Source organism: Crocodylus siamensis, chromosome 3 (assembly GCF_052110815.1).
Source record: "Crocodylus siamensis isolate JL-2025a chromosome 3, ASM5211081v1, whole genome shotgun sequence".
Lineage (NCBI taxonomy): Eukaryota > Metazoa > Chordata > Crocodylia > Crocodylidae > Crocodylus > Crocodylus siamensis.
Window position 1 is genome coordinate 116,347,888 of NC_143397.1, and position 21,799 is coordinate 116,369,686.

The 21,799-nt window shown below is 44.7% G+C and overlaps 1 protein-coding gene and 1 long non-coding RNA gene across 2 annotated transcripts in view; one reads left to right on the forward strand and one right to left on the reverse strand.

Moving 5' to 3' along the window:
- The window catches only part of LOC149868721 (uncharacterized), a 243,105-nt gene that overhangs the window by 9,452 nt on the left and 211,854 nt on the right, over positions 1-21,799 (forward strand). The gene's annotated exons all lie outside the window — the stretch shown is intronic.
- Positions 1-21,799, reverse strand: part of IGFBPL1 (insulin like growth factor binding protein like 1) — a 45,959-nt gene that overhangs the window by 2,930 nt on the left and 21,230 nt on the right. The window contains exon 2 of the mRNA XM_090039081.1: positions 1,144-1,253. Coding sequence (XP_089895207.1) covers positions 1,144-1,253 — 110 coding nt within the window. The remainder of the gene's footprint in view (positions 1-1,143; positions 1,254-21,799) is intronic.

Below are 21,799 nucleotides of genomic sequence, written 5' to 3' on the forward strand. Positions count from 1 at the left end.
TCTGGCCCCCTCAGTCTGTACCCTAAGCAACTGGGAGTTCACAGTAGGGAGGGAGAGCTCAGTGTAACAATAAGTCAGGGGGAGCTCCTGAGTGCTCAACACTTAAAGTTGGCCTCTGTCTTGTTTAAGTACCTCACTTCAAGCACCCCGGTCTGGGCATGCCTGCTTCTGCTCAGGGCATCCTGCTTCCTCCCAGAAACTTAGTACCTCTCTCCTCTTGTCACTCCCCAGCTTGTAGCTCTGGAAAGCATCCTTCTACCATCAGAGTGAGGACTGGGATCTTGAGGGTTTGGGGACAAAAGACTTTCTTCCATTAGCCCAGGGGTCTCATAAATATGGCCCATGGAGCTGTGTCATCTGGCCTGGGGTGGGCAGGGATTGGGAGGGCAGGCAGAAATTTGCCTAGAGCCACAGGAATTAATGTTGCTGCCATTTGACTTGCCACCAAATTTCCAGCCCTGTGGGCCAGATGATACAGCTCCATGTTCTGGATCTGGCCCACGGGGAGCTCCATGATTTTCATCTGGCCTGCAGGCCTGGACGAGTTTGACACCTCTGCCAAAGCCAAAGCCAAAGCAGGAAGCAGTTCTCTGAAGTCTCTTTGTACAGGTGTTGTCAGAGTTGTGCTCTCAGCTGTAGCCTGCAGCCCAGAGATAGCTAAGCTGGAGAATCGTCCCCAGTCAAGTCAGTCCAAAAGTAAACATCAGCATTTGGCTATGCTTTTGTTATGAAACCTCTTCTCCCCAGCAGGGATTTGCTAGGTCCAGGGCCAGAACCATTCTTGATATAAACCAGACCAGCTGTATAGACTTCAGTGGCATGCACTGATTTATACTAACTAGGTAGCTGGCCCTAAGGTTTCAAGCTTTTTAAATCCTTGGGGTCAGATCTCTTAAGAACAGTCCTTAAATCTTCAAAACCTCTCACATGAGGGATGGTTATGATGAGGCCCAGTGTACAGCCACATTGTTCTTATGTGGCTATACAGTGGTAACATTAAATCTGTAGTAGGGTGACAGAGCAAATAAATGAGCCAAATTCTTGCTGCTGACTGTTAACATCAGCAGATGAGGCTCCATGTATGTGTCTTGTGTATGATTAGTTTTGTGTCAGGCTTTGACTAAAAAACAGATTTTGGCCTACCTTTCTCCATGTGATGATAGGTGTGGGGACTGCCTTCACTTCGCAGGACAGGTACACTTGGGCACCAGTTACATTATGGATCTTTTTTGGTGGCACAATGATCACAGGAGCTGTAAATAAGAAACCGATTGCTGATTTAACGCTTTTCTATGGTACGACCAACTGCTCTGAATGTTCCTTGCTAGTTTAAATAGTGACCAAAACTATGACATCCATGAGCAGGAGACATTTCAGCAGTAAGGGTCAGGATCTATTTTTAAACCAGAAAAAATGGAAATAGTTCTGAGGGTTTAATTTTAAAAGCGTTTAGTTTTTCCAACTGGAAAGCTTGCTCTTACCATGTTAGTCAGTTGTTTTGCTATTTCTGTGACCAGATGCACTGACACACAGAGAACCTTTCCTTAGCTTAAGCTTCAATTTTTCAGTGAGGTGACTGTGGGCATTGCATAAGTGTATGCACCTCACTAGAAGTTTGGGGTCTTGCATGCCTAATTGTGACCAATGAGCAACTACTTATCCTATTAAAGAAGGACAGTGTGACACAAACAAGTCCAGCCAGTGAAACTCAAATTATACATGATAAAGCCTTTTACTATTTGGAAATATACAGAATGAAAATTAGTATTCTTAAAATAGGTTAGGAGAAGAATAAGACCTATTATTAAGTTTAGGATTAAAGAGTTTTATACGCTGCATAAACAACATTTCTACAAATTTTCAAAATATTTCTGTCCAGATTGGGTGTTATTTATCAGGTTTGGCATTTTCTCAGCAGTACAATGGTTTTAAAAGTTTCACACATTTCTGTATGCTAAGTGCTTGTCTGTGGACACAGACTGCTAACACCCATTATCGACAATCAATATAATAGAGTGTATAGTAGCTTTAGTTTTAAGTATATGAACAACACTTAGGGAATTATGTAACCTCATGCAGTTTATATACACTTACGCTAAGGCCTTGACCAAATTCTCTCAGAGGCTTCTGTGGATATTTGTGATGAACACACAAAGGAATCATCTGCTAATGAACTGTTGCCCATGGCTAATATAAACCATGTGAAGAGAGTAGGAAGCCAGTTTATGAGCTGGTGAACAATATATAGCTTCCAATGACAAGGAAGACTTGTTAAATTTCAGTATGTTCTGTCTTGACTAAGTTTCAGGAAACTTCCAGGAAACTTCCAGTCCTCCTGTCTACCAGTACATTCCTTTCCTCACTGATACTGTGGACCTATACTATCCAGTCATCTTTACTGTACATCCCTATATTTTCAAGAAGAGGTTGGGTTTCCAAAAGGAGACTACATAAGCATTTGATAGGGATGGTTTAAGAGTAGCATATTCTTGCATTAGTGAAAGGGGTTGGACCAGATGACTCTCAAGGTTTCTGTAGTAAAAGAAGTTATAATTTAGAGATGCTCCCTAACATAGGAGACTGAGGAATTTGGGAATTGGGAGATGGTTGCTGAGTTAGGGAGTAGCTAGGTAGTTAAACAAACGATCTGCAGAGGTTAGCCTACTGCTCCACAATTCAGGTTTGTTGTTTTGTTCTTCTAATTCATGTATGCCTGTGTTTAGGGAACTTATTGATCACTATAGTCCCTTCCTGTCTTAGAATTCTATAATCTTCACATCCCAGTGAGGGTCTACAAGCTCTGCTTGACTTTTGGGTTTGCAGACATAATGAGCTGCTGCCCATGACTGTTTCGCAATGTTGCTGTAGCAAAGCCATGTGCTAGAGGACACAAGCATGAAAACTCTTCCAGTGGGAACCCTGCAACTTCCTTTCTTGCTTTTGTTGAAAACTGGACTTAATTAGCACTTAGGTTTGGTTTGGTTTGATTCATTTTTCTTCCATTCAGTTTGAATAATGTTGCAGTGTATGTAAAAATATTTATTTACTATCTGTGATCAGCTGTCTGGGGTACATTATTTTGCAGTGGCTCATAAAATTACCAAATCCTCAGGCTGGAAGAGTCCTCAAGGCTTATCTAGTCCAACCCCTGCAGAGATGCAGATTCATATTTTGGGGTTGTGAAGTAAGGTTGAGTTCAGCAGGGGTATACTTTGTATGGAGTGGTGTGGTGTGGAATGCTTTTGAATTTGGGGCTGAGGGTTGCTGCTTTGTTGTATTATTTTTATATTTCTCTCTTTTTATAGGTTATTTTATTGTAAGCTGTCCTGAGCCTTTTTTCAGAAGGGCAGTTATATATATATTAAATAAACAAACTGAATGACAGACAAGAATTTTTGTGGATGATATTTTTTTACTGGACCAACTGCATGGTTGGGACAATTGTAGACAAACTTGCAGGTATCATTGTACCTTTTCTCATGTCTGTGGGAGAGAAGCAAGCACAATACAGGTAAAAAGTGGATGGAACAAAGGCTTGTGTAAAACCACACACATAAATAAAACCAGATATAAGAGAAATGATCAGGTGGCCAACAGACAAAACTATGTAGTAAAAACCTGGTGAGTGGAGAGCAGGATTGTTTAGGAGGGTTGTTATCACCTGTGAAATGCTCAGATTAATGACTATCAGGGAGTGTATAACGGACCATAAGTCACTGTCTATCTCTGATTTTTAAGCGTTCAAAAGCCCTGCTTCTCTCCCAGGAACACTGAAAGGGGAAGGGTACTGTGATACCCCAAAACTTATCTAAATCTTCCCCAACCATACAGTTGATCCAATAAAAGATATCACTCATAAAAACTCTTGCATGTTTTCTGGACCACCACAGCTACAATATCAGTTTAGTATTATTAAATAAATCTAAACAAGTCCTGTTTGTTAAAATGTTACTACTGCCACCCAGTGGTAATGAAAGAGAATCTGTAGTCTTGCAGAAAGATTTTAGTGTGATTCAGTAACAGGAAGCAATCTACACACACCTTGAGCCTCCCACCATTCGTTCAAAACAGAAAGGCACAATTAAATTGATATATAATTTGGCAGACAAATCAATGCTTTTACCTGCTGTCAGTAATCAAAAGAATTCATCAGGGATGAAATGCACTGTGCCCAAGGGCACTTGTCTCATTGCAGAAGTTCATGTATTGATTATGCGAGAGGCAAGGTTTTCTTAAGGTGATTTATTGTCAATCAGCTTATTGACAAAGAATGTCTTACATTCAAAAACTTGTCTAACTTTATCCTAACTACATAGGTGGTCCAATAAAAAGCACTCTCGCAGAATTTCTGGACCATTACAGCTACACTATCACTCTTACACTGCCATATTGATTACAGCAGACATTTACAAGCTGTAAGTCAGTAAGGCTCAAGGTAACACATGAATTAGCAAGCGCTTACTCATTAAGGCTACCACATGTGGCATGAATGTGAGTGAGTATGTCATCCTTACTGTCCTAGCCTCCATTAATATGCAGCTTCTACTACTTTTTGAGGTGCTTTCCAGTTGTGGGAATCTGTTCCAGAGTACATAAACATTCAGATTACACTCTATGTGCAAATACTCCCCTCTAGCATCACTGGCATTGTGTAGAGCACAACAGGCCATGGTCAGACATATAGCCTGTGGAGTGCTGACCTGCAAATGATTTTGGAGGCAGTGATTTTTGTGGGTAGTATCTTGTATTAAGCCAGCTGCATGGTTGGGACAGACTAAGACAAGCTTTCAAATGCAGGGCATTCTTTTTCAAGTCTGAGAAAAAAGCAGTACAATGACTGTTCAAAACAGGCTGTAGGGCAGTGAAGTTGGAGAAGAGACATTCCCAGGAGTAGCTAACAGACAAGAAAATTGAAGAAGGGATAGCTTTATTAATGGAAGATAGAGACTATTAAAATGGGGAAAAGAACATGGAGTAAAGACAGATTAGCAGGACTCAGGTATAAGTCAAGGCAATGTAATGAATTTTGAAGTGAGTTATGAGGGCAATGTCTGTGTGCCATTTTGCCTTCAGCTGTCCAAATGTACTCTCAAGTACCAGCTTGCACTTGAAAGGTAATGGTTTCATAGCAGAAGGTCCTTAAAATCCAGGTGGGTACCTGAACTGCTCTGATGACTGTCTTTGGGGTAAGGAGTGGGGTGGAGTGGGGAATGAAGTTCTGGCATATCCAAGCATGTCAGTATCTTATCTCCTGTCTCAAAACCCTGGCATTGAGCTCCTTGCCACTGCTGACCATATTTGTGTTCCCCAGTCACCCTCTGAGTTTTGATGACCCAGGAAATAGTATATGGTCACAATTAATGTATTCGTTGTCTCCTAACAGAAAGGCAGACAAGAGGCACTTGTGCGCCATCAGTGGCTTCAGTGCAGTTTGAGAACCCCATTCTCTGAAATTCTGCTATTATTTCAGGCCCCTTCCATTTCATAAAGGCATCACAAACATTTCTGCCTCTCTACCCCCAAGCACTTGACTTGCCAACACCAAATGTGTTAGCCAGAGACATGCAACAGCCAATTTCCAGAAAATTAGCAGCTCATTTTTGATGTCGGATAGGTCCCCTTGGAACTGTGCTTTGGCACTGGAGAGTTAAGAGGCAGGCTTCTTGCCCCAGGCCAGTCCAGGAAGGTCTGCTTTGCCAGGTGGAAGTCCTGGAACTGTTGCTAGGTCTCTACACACAATGTAACCTCACTACTCCATGATGCAGATGTGGGCAAAATATGGGCTACAGGTTGGATCTAGCCTGCCAATCGATTGTATCTGGCCCATGGCTGCCCCCGAGGTGTTCCACACGGGGCCAAGCCCTGCCTGCTCCTGCCTGGGGCAGCCTGTGCTGTGCTCCTGCCCGCACTGGCCCCACTCCCCCTCAATGACACAACCCTGGCCCTGGCCAGCATGCACAGTTTCCTGGTAGAGTTTCTCCTGTTGCTGCTGCAGCTGCCTGGGTACTGCTTAGCTCCCCCACACTTCCAGTGGTTCTTCCTCCTCCTCCCCTACTGTGCTGCTCTGGCAGCAGGTAGCACAGGGAAGCAGCGGTGGCCACGTGGATGCATGCTGGGTACCACTTGCTGCAGCCAGATGGTTCCTGCCCCGGGTTGCAGGGCTCCAGTTCCAGGTCAGCTTCTACCCACTCTGTCTGCCTGGCGTGATGAGCAGCCACCTGTGGGCAGCCAAGTGGGGGAAAGGTAGCTGGGCACTGGAATCCCATGTGCTGGGGCAGGAGCTGCCCTGCTGCAGCTTCCCCTTCAGCCTGGCTGGGCATGTAGTGCCCTGCATGTGTCCCCATAGCCAATGCCACCTTTCTGCACTACCTGCTGTCTGGAGTGGCACAACAGGAGGAGGAGGAGGAAGAGGAAGGAGGAGGAGGAGCCACTGGAGGTGGGGGAGCCAGGCAGTACCCAGGTGGCTACAGCAGCTTCACTGGGAAGCTGTGCACACTGGCTGAGGCTGGGGCAGTGCTGTGGGTGGGGCTTGGTCCCAATGCAGAGCACTGCGGGGGTAGCTCTGGGCTGGATGAAGAGGGGCGGGCTGCACCTGAACCTGTACTGCACTGCAGTGCCCAAACTATTATGTAATTGCCTCTACTCTCCCGAGGTCCCTTCCAGCCCTAAAGTCTATGAAATCTATGAAAAAAAAATCAGGACAAAAAATATTTTTTAAAATAAAATTAAATTGTTAGAGTAGATGTTTGTTTTTTAGTATATGCTTTTTTTATCTATAATTTATTAAAATATCTTCAGAAAGATTTTATGTGTGTGGCTCTCAACAGCTCAAAGATCATTAAGTGGCTCACCAGCTGAAATAATTGCCCACCCCTGCCATGAGACCTCTCATGCTCCAGTGATGCTGCAGCAGGCTTGGGTGAGGGTCCAAAGCTGAGACATTTGCCTCATATCCATTTTGCCTGATTCCTTGCCATCACTCCTCCCTCTGGACTAGCTAAACCCAATGAGCATTTGGGCTGCTGGCAGGAGCTGCTTGTTCCCACTCCTTGATTGTTTCACACATAACAAGCAAACTTAAACAAGCAGCATGCAGGGTGGCTCAGTGCTGCACAAAGTGCTTGCTGTCATTTTGAAGCATGGGGATGCTAATACATGAGAGGCAGGAGGCTGCTGGAGCACAGTAATTGCCACGCTCCAGTAGACTCAGTTAATCGAGTCTGCTTTGATGTACTGTAATCACAGCATGTCAGAGCAGCCTCCATGCTCGTGTACAAGCACCCAGAGGCACTAGATTTAATGCACGTTACCTAAAGAGCATTGATGAACGCATAGTTGTGCTTAGTGAGTGCTTCACAGCCCCCAATCTTCTAGGGGCTGCTGTGTCATGCAGCTCCACACCCTTTTCACTCCTGTGCACTCCAGCTTCACTCTCCCAGAGCACCTGCCTGCCAGAAACAGAAGGGCAGAGGGCAAAGGGCCTCTAGAGCTAGGGCTCTAGGGTCTCCCAGTTCTACTGTTGGGGCGTGGGATCTCTGGTCTCACAGTTCTGACAGGGGGGCACTCCAGCAGAGTGGAGGTGGAGCATACAAGAGAATACTTGCTGATTATCTGTCCTGCTCTTCCTCCTCCTCTGTGCAGGGACGGAAGGGAGAAAACAGAGTCCCACATACACTGGAGGACCAAGCCCTCCACTGTCACACTGGAGAGCATGCACACGTAATTTTCGAGTGCTTTTAAATAGTAGTTGTTTCCTACAGCGTTATTTTAGAAGAGCTTCTGTCCTTTGCAAAGTGTTTGAAAGGATATGTATACATCTGTGCTCACCCTTTGAAGCTCTGTAGAGGTATCTAAAGTCCTTTAAATGTTATGCCTGTCCACACCCACTGTTATTCATGCAGCACATTGGTCAGCACTGCAACTGCCTGTCAGCAGCTTTTAATGATTTAGGATACTGCTCCCTGTGCTGGTCAATGGTATGTTTAAAAAACACGTATGTCATATTTGTAATGCAAATACCTGGACAGCGCTTGGGCAACAATCCTGCAAGGGCAAATATAGCTATACAGGTGCAGATAGAGTCTAAACCAGGGGTGGGCAGAATACAGTCCGTGGAGCGATGTTGCCTGATCCGGAAAAGGTGCTCGAGCCCCGTCCAGCCCAGGTGCAGGGGCAGCCTGAGCTGTGGTATGTGCCAGGGCACACAGTGGGGCTAGGGTGGCATGGCTGTCAGACTCAGTTTCCCAGCAACCCCTGGTCTAAGTTGTGCCAGAACTAGCAGCTACAAAGCTATGTAAAAATGCCAACTATGTGCATAAAATTGAAATAAGATTTAGCCCCAAGTGCTTACACAGTTCAAGGCCAGGGAACTGATAGCTGCCAGTGCTGGGGCCATTGACTGCAATACTTTGCAAGATTAGGGATCCAACCTCTAACAACCTAGAATCATTAAATAGTTTAATTTCAAGTACCCTTTCTATGAAAAGTTTTTTTGAGAGTCTACAAGAAGCAGTCTATATAATAGAATCATATAGAAGTAGGGCTGGAAAGGACCTCCAGAGGTCATTTAGGCCAACACCCTACCCTGAGGCAGGATTATCCCTATCCAAACCATCCTATAACAATCCATAATCTAACTTCCTAGTGAAATAATCATCAATCCTGACATAACACAAGACATAACACCTTAACTTGCCACAGGTAAAGCAGAGGAACCACAGCCCCAACATCTTACTTCTATAAAAGGGTGTCAATATAAGCTCAAGAGATCCCAGGTAGAGGGCCACACCTTCCCACTACAGAAGACAAAACCCACCCTAGTTCATACCAGTCTGATCATGGGGTAAAATCCCTTTCTATCCCGAATAGAGCAATTGGTCTGACCCTGAGCAGAGGGGCAAGAGCCTCCAACCAGGAACCTCCAGCTTTATGTCCCAAAAGAAGCACTGGCACACCCCAGAATATGCACCATATTCACAATATGTGGGTATTCAACATAGCCAGAAGCTATTGTGAAATTAGCTAGAATTTAAAATGCAGTAGTTTTCACACACTAGCTCACCATGTTAACCTTCTTAATTCTGCATTAAGCAAATGTCTGCACTGACAATCAGTCATGTGCTCTGTGATGTCCAGCCAGCCTGTGCTATGTGCCAGCCTTTCCCCGCTGACACTGTTAATGCCCCAAGATGGATTTCTAATGCTCCTTTAAGCTTGTAGCATTGTGCTGCATCTCAGTTTCTCTTGCACTATGCAGTGCATTTCCAGGAATCAGTCCATAAACAGCTTGCCTTTCTGCAGCACTGGCCACCATTTTGAAGCATGGGGATGCTGATACCCGAGACACTTCAGTGCTTTAATTAGAGTGGCAGTCAGAGCTGCTGTAATTAAAATGCTGCCCCTCCGGAGCACATGTAAAAGTGCCCTCCATTGTGAGGTACTAGAAAAATGTGCATTAGCTTGTTTTAATGCACATTAGCTTAAGGGCACTTTTTTGTGACACTTTAATGCACATTAAGATAGGATAATGCACACACATGTAGATGTGCCCACTGACAGGTTGTTCTGCTCTCACTGCCCCTGTGGGGGGCATTGGAGGAAGCAAGAGCAGAGCTGCAAGATGCAATAGTTCACTGTCATACCACCTAGTTGGAGAGCACAGTGCTGCATGCAGCTGTGATGATTTTGAAACAGCCTAGCTGGAAAGTGTGGCAGGGGCTGTCACACAGATAAACATCTGTGGTTGAAGTGGTCCCTTTCTTAAGCACTTCAAAGTGCACCTGCACCTGCACTTCGAAGCGTTTCAAATGTTACGCCTGCCCTTACCCAGTCAGCATTTCAGTAATACATTTCTAATTTAAACAATCCAGATGTTCTTTATAGTGGTCATGGAACAAAGAACACATATTTACATCTGTTGAGGGAAGAGAGGAAGGGCTTAACACAAAACTATAGCAGGATTCAGGTGTCCTACTTTCTCTAGAATATCCATTTTTCTATCATTTGGACAGCTTTTTTAGCAGTATCTATAGCAACATTTACTAATGATAACAGCCTTCCTCCCAGGGTTCACCCTTGCCAAATGAAGCCAATTTTCCACTAGGATGTACTGTCTCAACAAAAGAAGAGCACTTAGAAGCTGTCACCCTGGGTTCCCCCGTCAAGAGCTCTCCTCCTCCTCCGAAGACAGTTAACACAGGAGGGAGTCTTTGAGCCCAGTCGATATCCAGAAGCTTGCTGTCACTCCAGTTACTATTTCTAATCTCGCCTGCCAAACTGAACTCAGATCTCCAGAGTTTACATGTTAGCATCCTATTGCAATAACCCAGCATGCTGGGCAATGGATGCTACTTCTGATCTCTATTCAGCATGTGGATGCAACCCGAATATTGAATGCTGCAAAAGGTGTTCTGATCTCAGCTGGGACAAACATAGACTTTTCTTTCCCTCTTTGGCAGCTGGCACAGGACACATCACTCTTTGAAAAACAAAAGAAAAGGAAAATAGACCATCTGTTACAAGGTACAATTACCATTGACAAATGAATATTTGCAGTAATGCTACTTAATTGAGTCTGTAAGATGATAAAGCGTTCCATGCAAAATGAAGAGAAATTCCCTTCGGATTCAAGGATTAATACCTGCTGAGTCCCTTCTGCTTCCAAGGGCTTTGATGATCTAATAACTTAATGGTTCACATCTGTTTTAAGATACTGTTATACTTGGAAGTAAATTTAAGCTTTCAGAGAGAAAAGTTGTCCATTATGACAGATTGCAGACCTGCAATGGGAGTATTATGGTAAGTGATTTCTGATGGTGTGTGGCTTTCAAAAATAATTGCCAGTGGTCCATTGAGCACCTGATGTACTATACCTAATGCTCCCCAATATTTATAAGAGGTTTTCAATTTGTAACTGTCAAGGAAAGGTCACGCTTTAAAAACCTTTCTTAATGCAGCATTCAGCTATTTACTCATGAATTCGCTCTCACTTATGTGCCATGTAGGCAAGAAAAAAAGTAACTAGTAACTGCTAAATCAAGTCTAGACTATCCACTAGAAACATCCCCATCATGAATATACATTTATGCCATGCTTTACTATCCTGTGCTTTGGTTTAAACAAAAGGAGATGGGCAGGCACTTCTGTAAGAATAGTGACATATTCTACTCCTCACAGGATCTTTTCCTCTCACCCTTACCCAGGCCTGCTCAGCTTTACAGCTCTTTATGACACTTTCATCTGGAGCAGATTACAGCCTGCATGGATTTACAGAGGCTGGCTTTGTCACAAAATTCAATGTCAAATGCTGACAGATATTGTCTAACTCGTCTCTGTTGTCTGCAATGTCCTTTTCAAAACCTGAAAATAGCATTCCATTCCCTATTGAACTATGTTATTTTCCATTTGTCAAGCTCACTTCCATATCCCCATGACATGCAGAGTGTTTCTATTGGAGCCTGAAATTAATGGGGGCTTTTCCCCGCTTCCTTATCAGAACACTTGCATCGCAGATGTCAGCACAATTCTTTCTGGGTAAAATTCACCCCAGCCTTGCACAAAGCCTGAATAAATGTTCTTTGTGTGGGCTGCTGAGCCCCGGCTTGGCAGGAATGGAATTCCTCCCTCACCCCATGGGCAGATTATGAGGTGGCAGCCCAGCTCCTAACAGCCAAGGACAACTGTTGTTTTCATGCTGTGGGCTCAGTGCTAGGATTCCAGACCACTGGACCCATGTCAGTGTGAATCCAGCAGGCCCTGCTCTCCTGCCTTTCCCGTTACCTCTCCAATATTTAATGTGGTGCCAACCTCCATGGAGTGTTCTTGTTCACCTCTGTGTCTCCTGACCCCCATGGATGTCATGGGATGCCTACAGGGTGAGAGGCACCTGCCCAACATGGAATCTAATCCGAATGGCTTGGAGAGTGGGGCCAGCAGAAAAGTCCAAGCCTTCTTTTGGTTTTTTTGGCTCTTCACATTGTGGATATGAGATGTTGAAAATTGTTGTCTCTTCTAAAAAGGAATAATTACAATTAAGACTAGACCTGGGGAGAGCTACATAGCTTGTATGGAAAGAAAATGTGACAGTAAGCTCCTTGCGCTCTGGTCTGTCAGCTGTCAGCAGGGAGCAGTGAGCATTCCCCTGGTGTTCCCTGTCTGGGAGTGTGGGAGGAGGCATGCATCACATGGGAGGGACAAAAATTGAAGCCATTCATATTTTTAACATATTTTGCTGATGAATATTATTTTGAAAACAAAATCAGTAACAGTCCAGACCCAAGGTATTTCAACATTAAGGCTTCTAATGCAGAAGGGCGATCTTTGATGGAAAATGCTAACAGCCTGTCATATGATACTTTGGTTTTGGGAGCCTGGTAACCTATGAAGGCATAACTAGGATCTCAGCTGTTTGTGACCTGACTGAAACTCTGGGGCAAAGTTATTGCATTATAAAGGATATCTAATTTTGCAAATGGGCCATTTGTTTGGTGGCTCTGGGTGGACATTCTAATAATTATGCAGAAGACAGGAAAAGATCCTGGCACTGTTAAAGTCACAGTAGAGCTGTATTGATCAGCTGATGCATATTGCCCACAGTGGGACAGAGCCCTTTCTTAGCATCATGGGGAATATTCAAGGTACATTCTGGCGATGCTACTAGGACTCAGAAGATACAACTGGTTCAGAGTAATTGAGTTTTAGCTCAAGGTGCTTGGCAAGGGTTCTGGAAACCCTGAAGGCAGTTAGGCTCATCTCTGCAGACTACTGAAAGCCCAAGACCAGAGTTGGTAGAAGCTGTTGTTTGAGTCGGTGATGCTTCCCTTTGCACCAGCAACTCTGAGTCAAATGGCAAATGTGTCCTCTATTTAAGCAACCTACACTGGACATTGTCCAGCTTGCCAACAGACAACTTGTACAGAACCTCCTGACACTTACTGAGAAAGTGTTAGCTAGGCACGTCTGTGGGGTCCTACATCCCTGGATTCTAAGATCTGAAGATGGAGCAAACTGCATCAGCATCCTCAACTGATGAGCTCCTCCTCTCTTGCTGTCCTTAGTAGGGTGGTTATGGCAAAGAGAGAGTTGCTTTCTTTTAACACTGAACAAGGAACTCTATTAACAGTAAGGAAACCATTGTCATCTTTAAAGCCCTTCGTCTGCTGCTAGCTTTTGGATTCTTCCCCAGGCCCCTCCTGTTTGGCTTCCTACTACAAATTTGAAGTGACAGCACAAATCTCAACGCACAGGCCCCTTTGAAGTGGTTCTGTTCTCTTCTTATGTGAGAAGACCCTGGTGGTCACAATGGGCAGCTGCTCTTATTTGCTTCCCAAACTCTTTTGTGCAAAGAAGCACTGGATTCTGGAGCCCTGCAAGTGGCCATGTAGTTGACTGCCATTGAGAAATACTAAGTTCCATTTTTCCGTGATGTTTGACTTGGCTGATACAGTAAAACAGATAGCAACAGGGTGAGTGAAACAAGTTAAAGTGATATGATTGCTAGACTGTTAAGATTAAAAATTTGCAGGGACAGATAGGGCATAGAGTAGGTACTGCTAAGTAAATAAATACATGTCTGTAGAACGAGTTGGCAATGTTTTTTAGCCAGGTGCCAAAAAGCTCCACAACCTGCACTTTGAAGATGTTAATGTGCCAGAGGCAGACAGTGGGGGAGCCATGAGGGGTTTGACTCTTGTTGTGGTATTGCAGCCCCAGGCCCCTTCCCCACCATGCGCCCCTAGGCACGCGTGCAGCTGCCCAGGGGTGACACGTAGGAGGTGCACGCAGGTGCACATGCATCCCCTGAATGTGGCAGTGTACCTCCCTTCAAAACTACGCTGCCAACATTATTGGCCACTATACTGGTTGCAGCCTCCAGGCTGCCTGCCACATCCAGTCTGTGCTATGGGTAGCTGCTACCTGTGATGGAGCCCAGGCTGCTCACAGCAGGGCTTACAGCCTCCTGGCCGCCTGCTGTGAGCAGCAGGCCTGTGCAAAACAGTACCATTTTGTATAGACTTCTGCTTCGCCATTTCGATGGGACAGTGTTTCGTTTTGAGTTTAGTTTCAAAAACACTGTTCCGTTTCATTTTGTTGAAACTGTTTTGCTGTTTCAACACTGTTTTGATGTTTTGCCCACATGCTATAATGGGGAAGTACGAAACTGCCTATAAAGTTGTCATTTTTGGCAGATTTGGATGAAAAGAGCAGGTATGGAGGGCGTGAAGCCTGCCAAGTTTCAAGGAGATCAGTTGAGGGGTTTCTGGGAAACTGAACCTCAAATTCTTGAAAGCAAAATTCATGTCACTTTAAAGTATGAAGGCACAGGGGGGTGAAAACAGCAGGCATGGTAGCCCCTGCTGAGGCAGGAAGCCTGCCAGCTATCAAGGAGATAGCTGCAGAGGTTTCTGGGAAGCTGCACCTTGAGCTGCTGACGAGCAAAACTCATGACTTGTGTGACTCTCTGTGTGTGTTAAGGCGCCCTCACTGGCGCTGGGGCCTCTGCATGACACGGCAGTGTGCCCCAATGAGGTCTCTTCCTCCCCTGTAGCCTCAGTCCAGTTCACCACTTTAAATAACAACAGGTAAAATAATAATTTAATGAGCAGCAGAGTAGCAGCATCTCAGGCAGCCAAACTGTGACAGAGCCTTTCTTTTCTCTCCTGCAGGAGCTTCTTTTCCAGAATGTGTGTTAAGGCATGCCTTGACTGTGTCCTTCCCACCTCTTTCCTCTCCCTCTCCTTACTTTCTGTTTCCCTGCAGGCAAACCCAGCTTCAGCTATGAAACACGAAACATTTCGACACTTTCAAAACGTTTCGACTGCCCTTGTTTCATTTCAAGGGAAGCCCTTCATTTAGTTTTGATTTTGCTGTTTTGAGCTTGAAATGAGTTGAAAAAGCATCAAAATGAAACAGCCGGAAAAAGTTTGCACAGCTCTAGTGAGCAGCCTGGGCTCCATGGCTGGTGACAGCTGCTGTTGTGCCAAGCAAAATGGCCTCACATGCCATTCTCTGGCACTTATGCTGGGGGTTGCCCACCTCTGTGTAGAGCATTCTGTGAGTCCTAAGTGCTGAAGGATTATTGTTAACCATTGTAGCAATTATTACTGAAAAAAAAATTAAATACCAAGAGCTGGAAACATAAACGTTGTCAATTTGTGGAAAAATCAGCTGCAGCTGCCCTGTGCTAGAGAAGACAGAACTCAGTGCTAACTTTCAGATCAGCAGTGTGCACATTTCTGGACATAACAATTTTGCTCCAATGCTAAAGAAACAATTTTACAATACGTTAAAGGAAAGAGCCAAATACATAGTGGGTGCACCTACACATGCACATTAATATGAAGCAATAAATTCTGGGGCATATTGCACCGGATTTTATTCCTCCCATGGCTGTGTTTACATACATGCCTGGGACTGCAGCACATTAAGCTGGCTTAAAGAGCCCTGGCTGTCAGGAGGGGAGAGGCAAACTGCCAACTTGGGGCTGCTCCAACCTGGCTCAAACTTCTGTTGTGGAGGGGCTGGCTGGGGCATGAGGTTGCTTCAGTGCAAGTGAGTGTAGCACTTCTGAGCCTATAAGTGTGATGTGGGCACTTCCCCATAATTTGGTGTCATCTGTGAACTTAGCCAGTCCACCTCAGACACCTGAATCCGGAGCGTAGTAATTACCGCACTCCATTCAGCCTCCGTGTCTCATGTATCAGGAACTCCGCACTTCAAAATGGCAGCAGGGGTGCTTTAACTAAAGCTCGTACAACAAGCTTTAGATAAAGCACTCTCACTGCCATTTTGAAGCACAGGGATGCTGATACATGAGATGCTCTGGGTGCTGTATTCAATTTCTTTTATGCTTAATTTATCCAAACCTTTAAATAGGGAGAGGGAGAGAGAGAGAACATGCCTAGACAGAAATACTTATTATAACCTTCTCAAACTAGTGCATCTCAGAAGGGCCCAGATGAGCAGTGGAATGTGTGTGTGTGTGAGGGACAGAGGAACACATCAAGAAAGGCCATATTGTTAGAAGACAAAGGGAGAAATGAGAGTTGGCATAACAACACCACCACAAACTATCAAATGCCACCTGCCACCAATGTGCTGTAGCTACAGTGGCCAGTCTTCTCAAACCAATGTCAGTTTAAAATGTTTCCTTGCTTTTACAAGGTCTGACTCGTATACCCAGTTAGGATAGTCCAAGGAAAAGATGATTATGGCTAGTAACCCACAGTGCAATACTGATCAGATAATACAGTATATCACATCCCAAGGATCCGGCGCCTGGCTCACTTCCCTTCTTTCCTTTATCCCAGTTTGTAACAACAATAGGGCTTAACTGCCTACAGTGTTAAAGCCAGTGTTAAAACTGTCTATGGGTCCAGATTTTTGCATACTTGTTCAAATACAACACAGGTAGCTTTGGATGTACCCTGAATTGGTGACTGTCTTTGGGAAAGGTACTGCTTTATGGATCAGATCTTCAACAGCTGAAATTCAGTTTCAATAGAACAAAAATTCTTGTTTACAAAGGCTGAGGATCTGGCCCTATATATCTAGTTGCAAAAATGCAGTTTTACTCCTCTCTGTGCATGCCTCCATTGAAAGAAGGCAGCTACTACAAACAGACTAACTCAGTAAGAAAACTTAACATTTCTGTACTTTTTTTTGAAGCAGAAAGACTTTGATCTTATCCAGAGAAACCAGCCTTGATAAACTCTGTTATTGTGGCTTGTTTGATTTGGCGATCTCCCTGTCTGAGAATGAACTGCGGCTTATTAGTGACAGGCAGAGCTCCTAAATTTTGTTAAGAGTTAATCACCCATAGAAGTGTGACTATTTCTGGATGATAAGTTTGCAGCACATGGAACTCTGATGGAACTGAGGCCAGTGTTTGTACTATGTAGAAATGGCGGCCCTCTTTCTATTTAAATAGGTTATAACACAAGTGTAACTGGTAGCTATTTTGCTAAGTGATGGGGACATTTTCCCCACAATCTTGTCTTCACAGTGTTTATAAGCTGTTTCTATTGGCATAAGAAAGATGCTCATAGGGGGTGTAGGCATTCACTTTTACAGCTTTTAAGCACCATATTATTACAGTGCAAATTTTAGAATCATAGAAAAGGGCCTCCTGAGTCCAGTCCTTTGCATTCAAATGCAATTGTTAACCAGAAGAACCCCCCAAATCACTTCTTTGAACCCACACCCACAACTACAAGGAACAAAGTTTTATAGCTGGTTTTATGATGCAGCCTACTCTTTATGGGACTTTTTTGTGGAGTGCATTTATAAATAGGAGGGAAAAAAATCAGGCCTACCTAATCACTGAAAAAATAATCAATGAGAACCTGGCTCCTAAAGCATTAGATGCCCCTGAACATTTTACCTGGATTGATTACTACTATTCCATAATGTTCTCTGATGTATTCAGAAATGTGTCTGCCTCAGTGTCTGACTCCAAATAGGCAAGGCATCACCAAAAATATGCAAGGGATTTCAGGCAAAAACTAGTAGTGTCCAGTTTGTCAAATAGTGGAAAATTGGTTAGGGCAAATCTAGACTGGGATCCTACACCATAGATATATCCTTATATAAACAAGTAAGAAAGAAGGCAGGCAAATAAAGAAAGCTACAACAATGAAAAACAAAACATATTACAAAGCTTTCTTATATGCAGAATTAAAAGACTACATGGGATTTTGTCCTTCTTAATCCACCTTCTGAAGGGGTAATTTAAAATGGAGCTCTCTAAATCACTGGAAGTAAATCTTGGTAAATAAAGCAACATATCCTCTTTCCCCTTTTGATTATTATCTTGGAGCAATACATTCAGAAGAAGGGCAAAAGCATCATGAGTCTAATTTTGACTAGAAAATCTCAGAAAATCTTAAATCTCTGGAGAATGTTTTCATCTCAACAGATGTTTCTGCATCTTCTCTTTTCAAATTACTTCCCTTTCCCCCTCCATATTAACAATGGGCTTCAGCAGCACGTACTTGTTATATAGCAAGCCCAGAGATTGCAGCTAACATGAATTTATTTTGTTTTATGCATACAGCACCTTTCAGATTTGCAGGTGCATGAAACAGTTGCATCAAAGATGAAATAATGGAAACGCAGGCAATCAAAATGCAAACAATGAAAGCTTCTGAAATCAGATCTGTCAACCTCCCCCAGAAGGGCCTAGATAAGCAAACTGTTCATTCAGACTATGTGAAAACACATCTGGGGGAGAGAACCACAGGACCAATATCAATACCTCATGCCAGTGCCCTCCTAGCATTTAAATGAGGGGTGGTGAGCTTCAGCTTTTGACATGCCTGAAAAAAGCTTCCTGTTTGGAGAGATCTAGAGCCCAGACCAAAAAGGACTTTGCAGATTAATTCTAATCTGTTCATTTGCACCTGGGAAATGAGTTAGAATCGAGTGCAGTATGCCCTTGATATAAATCCATGCCCACTAAGTAGGTGCCATAGCTGAAGCTTGTATATGCTCCTCAGATACAGCTTCAAGTGGAATGTAATCTAGTCTGGAAGCAAAGAGGGCAGAGTTAACTGTGCATACAGTGAGAAAAGATACAACCTTCTCACCAAACTCATGGAAACTCTTTGTTGCTGCTGCTTTCTAAACGTCCAGAAGCAGCTGAGGGTTAATGAGCTTCCTAGATTGTCCATGCTGATGGCACAATGCAGACAGAAGATTCAGTATTAATTTGTGTCATCTCCTGTTCTTTCCCCAATCCATCAGCATGACCTCATGGATCTGCACAAATTTTCAGCTTATAAAACACCCTCTCACCCACAGCATGATCTTAGCCAAGTCAAGTAAAGTGGGAAAGTCAAGTCTAGTGACAGGTTAGCTGGACTTTGTGTGTGAGTAGAGGCAAGTACCATTGTCAGGACTCTGCATAGGGGGCAAGCTCCCCACACAATGCCCCATCTCCTTAGCAGCCTTGCACTGGAACTGAGCTAAGCTGGATGACTGACTTGTGCAACCCAACAGAAAAGAAAGGGTACCAGGTCTGGACTTAAGCAGGTTTCACACCACAGTTCAAGGCAGTACATCTTGAAGATCAATTGACTTTGGAGGGCCTGAAGTCTTTTTCTCAACGCTTCCTGGAATACTTCCCAAACTGGAGCCCTGGGCATTACTTCTGGGGGAGAACAATAGTTCAGGTGTCTAACTGTAAAAAAAAAATATGGCAAATCTAGCAGCTCACATTCCCTGCATTTAACCAACAGCTGTTCCACTTCCCTGCATACCAGGACAAGTTTTCTCCTTTGGAGAAAGAGAAACCTGAACTGTTAGCAGGTGCTCAGGCCACATTGTTCTATTCCATTTATGTAACAGGAGCTTGGAGAGAGACGGTACAGCCTCTGTGATCCCCTGAGTAATGTGGAGATCCATGGACCTTCCAGAAATCCTTACAAGCCTGAGTGGCTGTTTGTTGTGGTTGCAGGCTTAACTGCACCTTTATCCTCTCCCTGGTCTCTCTGAGGGCCCTGCTAGGTGTTAGTCCTTGTGCGTTTATCCCATCATGGGTGGAATTCAAGTTTTTTTATGCAGTGGTATGTCCTGTGCATCCATTGTGCTTGCCCAGAAGATCTCATGGGGTTGGATACCTGTGGTTTTTTCTGTGGAGAGTCTGTGGCCGGTAGTGAGCAGTGTGACCAGACAAATGGACTACTTCATCTGAACAGTACAAGCAGAGCATAAGAGAAATGGGCTTTTCAAACCACAGACCAATATGCATGTAGACTAGGTGAGGCCAACTTGCGGCATGGGTCCATGGGTGGGTGACCAGTGGCAGAACGGGGAAGGGACAGGTAGTACAGTGGCAGATAGGGCAGGAAGCACAAAGCAAAGCAGCTATTCAGGAAGAGAGCACAAGGAAGGAAGAAGAAAGCAGAACAGCAGATCAGGCAGGGAAAAGGGATCAGAGTAGCTAATTAGTAGTATGCCTGCCAAAAAGATTTCCCCACCCCTTATCATGATAGCTAAGGAAGGCACTCTGTCTTCCTCAGACTCTCAGGTGTCCGTCTGTGCCAATCTCTGTCCTGGGAAAGCTCCCCAGAACACACTCTCCTCTGCCTACTGGGAGTCCCATAACCGTTTACAGCCCTTCTGATCTGTTGGTTCCCAGCAGTGGCAAAACAAGCTGCATAGCCTGTCTCAAGCTTCACAGTGAACTCAGGCACGCTGTCTTCACCACTCAGAAGTGTTTACCCTTTGTAGTTCTGTCCAAGACACACCGTATGATTTTAAGCTGATATTTTTAGTGCTGGGTACCTCAAGAGATGATCACAAATTGATATTTAGACATTTAAATAATGAATGGCTTGAACCTCAGGATTGCTCAGTTCTATCCCCAGCTCTGTCACAGATTCCCCAGTGTGACCTTGGGCAAATCACTGAATTGGGCTGGGAAACCCACAGTCCCTTTCAAGAGCCCTTTCTTCAGGGTGCTTGAATGCAGCTGCAAGGGATTCCCCCAGAATAGTTCCAACACTGGCTTTCTAGTTGAGCATGTGGGCAGAAATGGATGGATAGGGCATGTGTAAGACCAGGCTTCCTCCAAAAGTACTAGGAATATGCTGCCTGCAGCTATATACCCTGTACTTAAAACGTAAGAATTTATGAACATAGGAGCTATCATACTGGATCAGACCAGATTTCTGTCTTGCTTAGGGTCTTGTGACAGAGTGGATGCTAAGGGGAAGAATACTTATGCAGATGTCACCCAAACTTATCTATGCCCAGCTGCTTTTCTCCTACAGCTCCCAGCATTCAGAGGCCTCAGAAGTTCTCATTTGGAAGTTACATTGGTTTGAGCTGTGTTGGTCTAAAAGCATAGGCAAACAAAACTCTTGTGGTAGGGGCAATATCTTTTATTGGACCAATTAAATAGTAGAAAAAAAGATTCTTTCTTTACAAGCTTTCGGGCCCAAATGCCCTTCCTCAGGCAAAGAAGAAAAGTTTCATAGTTTCATGGTCAGAAGGGACCTGAGCATATCATCAAATCCGCCCCCCTGCCATGGCAGGAAAGAGTGCTGGGGTCAAACGACCCCGGCAAGGTGTTCATCCAGCCTCCTTTTAAAGACCCCCAGAGTAGGAGCCTGCACCACTTCTCTTGGAAGTTAGTTCCAGATCCTAGCCACCCTGACCGTGAAGTAGCGCCTCCTGATATCTAGTCTGAATCTACCCTCTGCCAGCTTGTGACCATTTTTCCTGGTCACGCCTGGTAGTGCTCGGGGGAACAGGGATTCCCCCAAAGCCTGCTGGTCCCCTCTGACTAGTTTGTAACAGGCCACTAGATCCCCTCCTCAGCCTTCTCTTGTGGAGGCTGAACAGGTTCAGGTCCCGTAGCCTCTCCTCATAAGGCCTGCCCTGCTGCCCCCTGACTGTGCGGGTGGCCTCCTCTGGACCCTCTCCATGTTGTCCACATCCCTCTTGAAGTGCGGTGCCCAGAACTGGATGCAGTACTCCAGCCGCGTCCTGACCAGTGCTGCATAGAGGGGGAGGATCACCTCCTTGGACCTGCTCGAGCTGCATCTGTGGATGGATGACAAGGTATGCTTGGCTTTCCTGACTGCGTTCCCACACTGTGGGCCCATGTTCATCTTGGCATCAATAATGACCCCCAGATCCCTTTCCGCCTCCGTGCTGACAAGAAGGGAGTTCCCCAGCCTGTAGGTATGCTGATGGTTCTTCCTCCCCAGGTGCATTACCTTGCACTTGTCAGTGTTGAAACCCATCGTGTTCTCATCTGCCCACCCCTGTAACCTGTCTAGGTCTGATTGCAGCC